This window comes from Teleopsis dalmanni, chromosome 2 (genome assembly GCF_002237135.1).
Source record: "Teleopsis dalmanni isolate 2A chromosome 2, ASM223713v2, whole genome shotgun sequence".
Lineage (NCBI taxonomy): Eukaryota > Metazoa > Arthropoda > Insecta > Diptera > Diopsidae > Teleopsis > Teleopsis dalmanni.
Genome location: NC_051847.1, coordinates 94,593,989 through 94,595,872, shown reverse-complemented (window position 1 = coordinate 94,595,872; position 1,884 = coordinate 94,593,989). Strand labels below are relative to the sequence as shown.

The 1,884-nt window shown below is 30.5% G+C and overlaps 1 protein-coding gene across 1 annotated transcript; it reads left to right on the top strand.

The window, feature by feature from the left end:
* Positions 1 to 636, top strand: LOC119675096 (broad-complex core protein isoforms 1/2/3/4/5-like). The gene is made up of 2 exons (XM_038086284.1): positions 1 to 253; positions 319 to 636. Exons 1-2 carry the CDS (start codon positions 107 to 109, stop codon positions 634 to 636), a joined length of 465 nt encoding a protein of 154 aa, XP_037942212.1. The 5' UTR covers positions 1 to 106.
* Positions 637 to 1,884: the final 1,248 nt, after the last annotated feature.

The following is a 1,884-nucleotide window of genomic DNA, read 5'->3' as shown; positions in this document are numbered from 1 at the left end:
TCTGGAACGTGAAGGAAATAAAACAAACACGATTGTTTGTAGATTTGATAAAATTTCTAATACAAACAAGTATATAAAATTGTAACTATAACACAAAAAAGCAAGAATGGCTGCAAGAAGTCATCAATATTTCAGCTTACGCTGGAATAACTACCAGAACACCATGACCTCAGTGTTTCAACAATTGCGGGAAGATTTGTCATTTGTCGACGTGACATTATCATGCGAGCATGGCTCTTTGAAGGCACACAAGGTATATTTCATTTGTTTTTATCTTTGCGAAAAAGACTAAAATCCTTTTCAAATATTTTCTATTAGGTTGTGCTGTCGGCTTGTTCTTCTTATTTTCAAAAGTTGCTTTTGGAAAATCCATGTAAACATCCAACAATTATTTTACCTGCCGACATCATATTTACAGATTTGAAAACAATCATTGATTTTGTTTATCGCGGGGAGATAGATGTTACTGAATCCGAGTTACAGGTAAGTTTTAGAAATGAAACAATTATATTTTCGGGTATGTCATTTAAGGATCCCATAATCCCAGCTCAAGTAACTGAAATTTTCATTGTATTAAAAGTAGGAGTTCTATTCTTGGTACTAGTCATTGAAGTTGATAGTTATTGTTATTTTTGACGAGTGTGATAAAGCAATTACTATGAAACTCTTCAAATAACTAATTATGTTTTATACAATATTTTTTAAAGTGTAGAATATTCGTGGAAATGTTTTTATGTATTCTTATATTTTTCATTGAATTTCTTGTAAAAATCTATCTGTATTAAAAGTATTAGTTGTTTTGGTTAAAACTTTTTTTAGTCAGGGAATACATAAGAAGTTATATTATATTTATAATGTTATTGGGTGGGAACTCATCACTGGTTTAGTAAACCCGCACATGTCTTCCTCACTTCAATTCAGCACAAGTCCAAAGTAAAAATAAACCATATCTTTATCCATTCAAGGATGTTTCAATAGATATATGTATATATATTTATAGAATATAAAAGAAATATAAATATAAAATAATTTTAACATTCTACACAATCTGCTAGTACAAAGTGAGAAAAAACTTGATTTATGCATTTTGATAAGATTTGCACTGCAGTTAAGTAGACTTTGCACATCACATTTTTTTAAATAGACTGATTACGAATACAGTACACGCTCACAGAATAGAACCACTTTGTTCTTCGGTTAAAAAAGTAATTAAAATTAATTCAAAAATAATATTATCATTTGCATTTCTTTAACAAAATTATAAGAACTCGATATACTATATAAAAATGGAAATAAACAGGGTACCAGCTCCCAACAGACCCTAACCGAACAGAAGAGATTTCGCCTTCCGAATGAAAGCCAGAATGTCAACTTTCTAATGTCAGAAAGGGAGAGTAGTTCTCGACAAAGTGACCTCCTCCTGGCCCAGATCAAAGCTGGGCTGTCACAAAGAATGTGACTGGAAGTCTTGTCTGCTTCTAAGTAGAGTCGACTTATATTATACAAAGTAATCCATGATATTTTTCGTTTTGGATTAATTTTTGAATAAAAAAGTCATTATGTTGTGGCAAAAGATTATCCATTTGCTTAAGAAGAAATAATTCATTCCATTAGAAACATATAACTAAGTTATAAATGTTTTCGACAGTCATAGAAGAATAATGAGTGTAGTGGCTCCCAGTTTTCAATTTTATGTTGTTCTTCTCTAGCGTACAAGGAACTAGAAGGAAATAGATGACAAGTAAAAATTTTCTGAAACTAGAACCAGAATCTCAAATTTCAGAATATTCGATGCATGACGAAATGAGGTTCTAATTTCGGAATGTCTTAATTTCTAAAAGTATCATATTTTTTATAAAAATGACAGTCCCAAAATAATGAAGT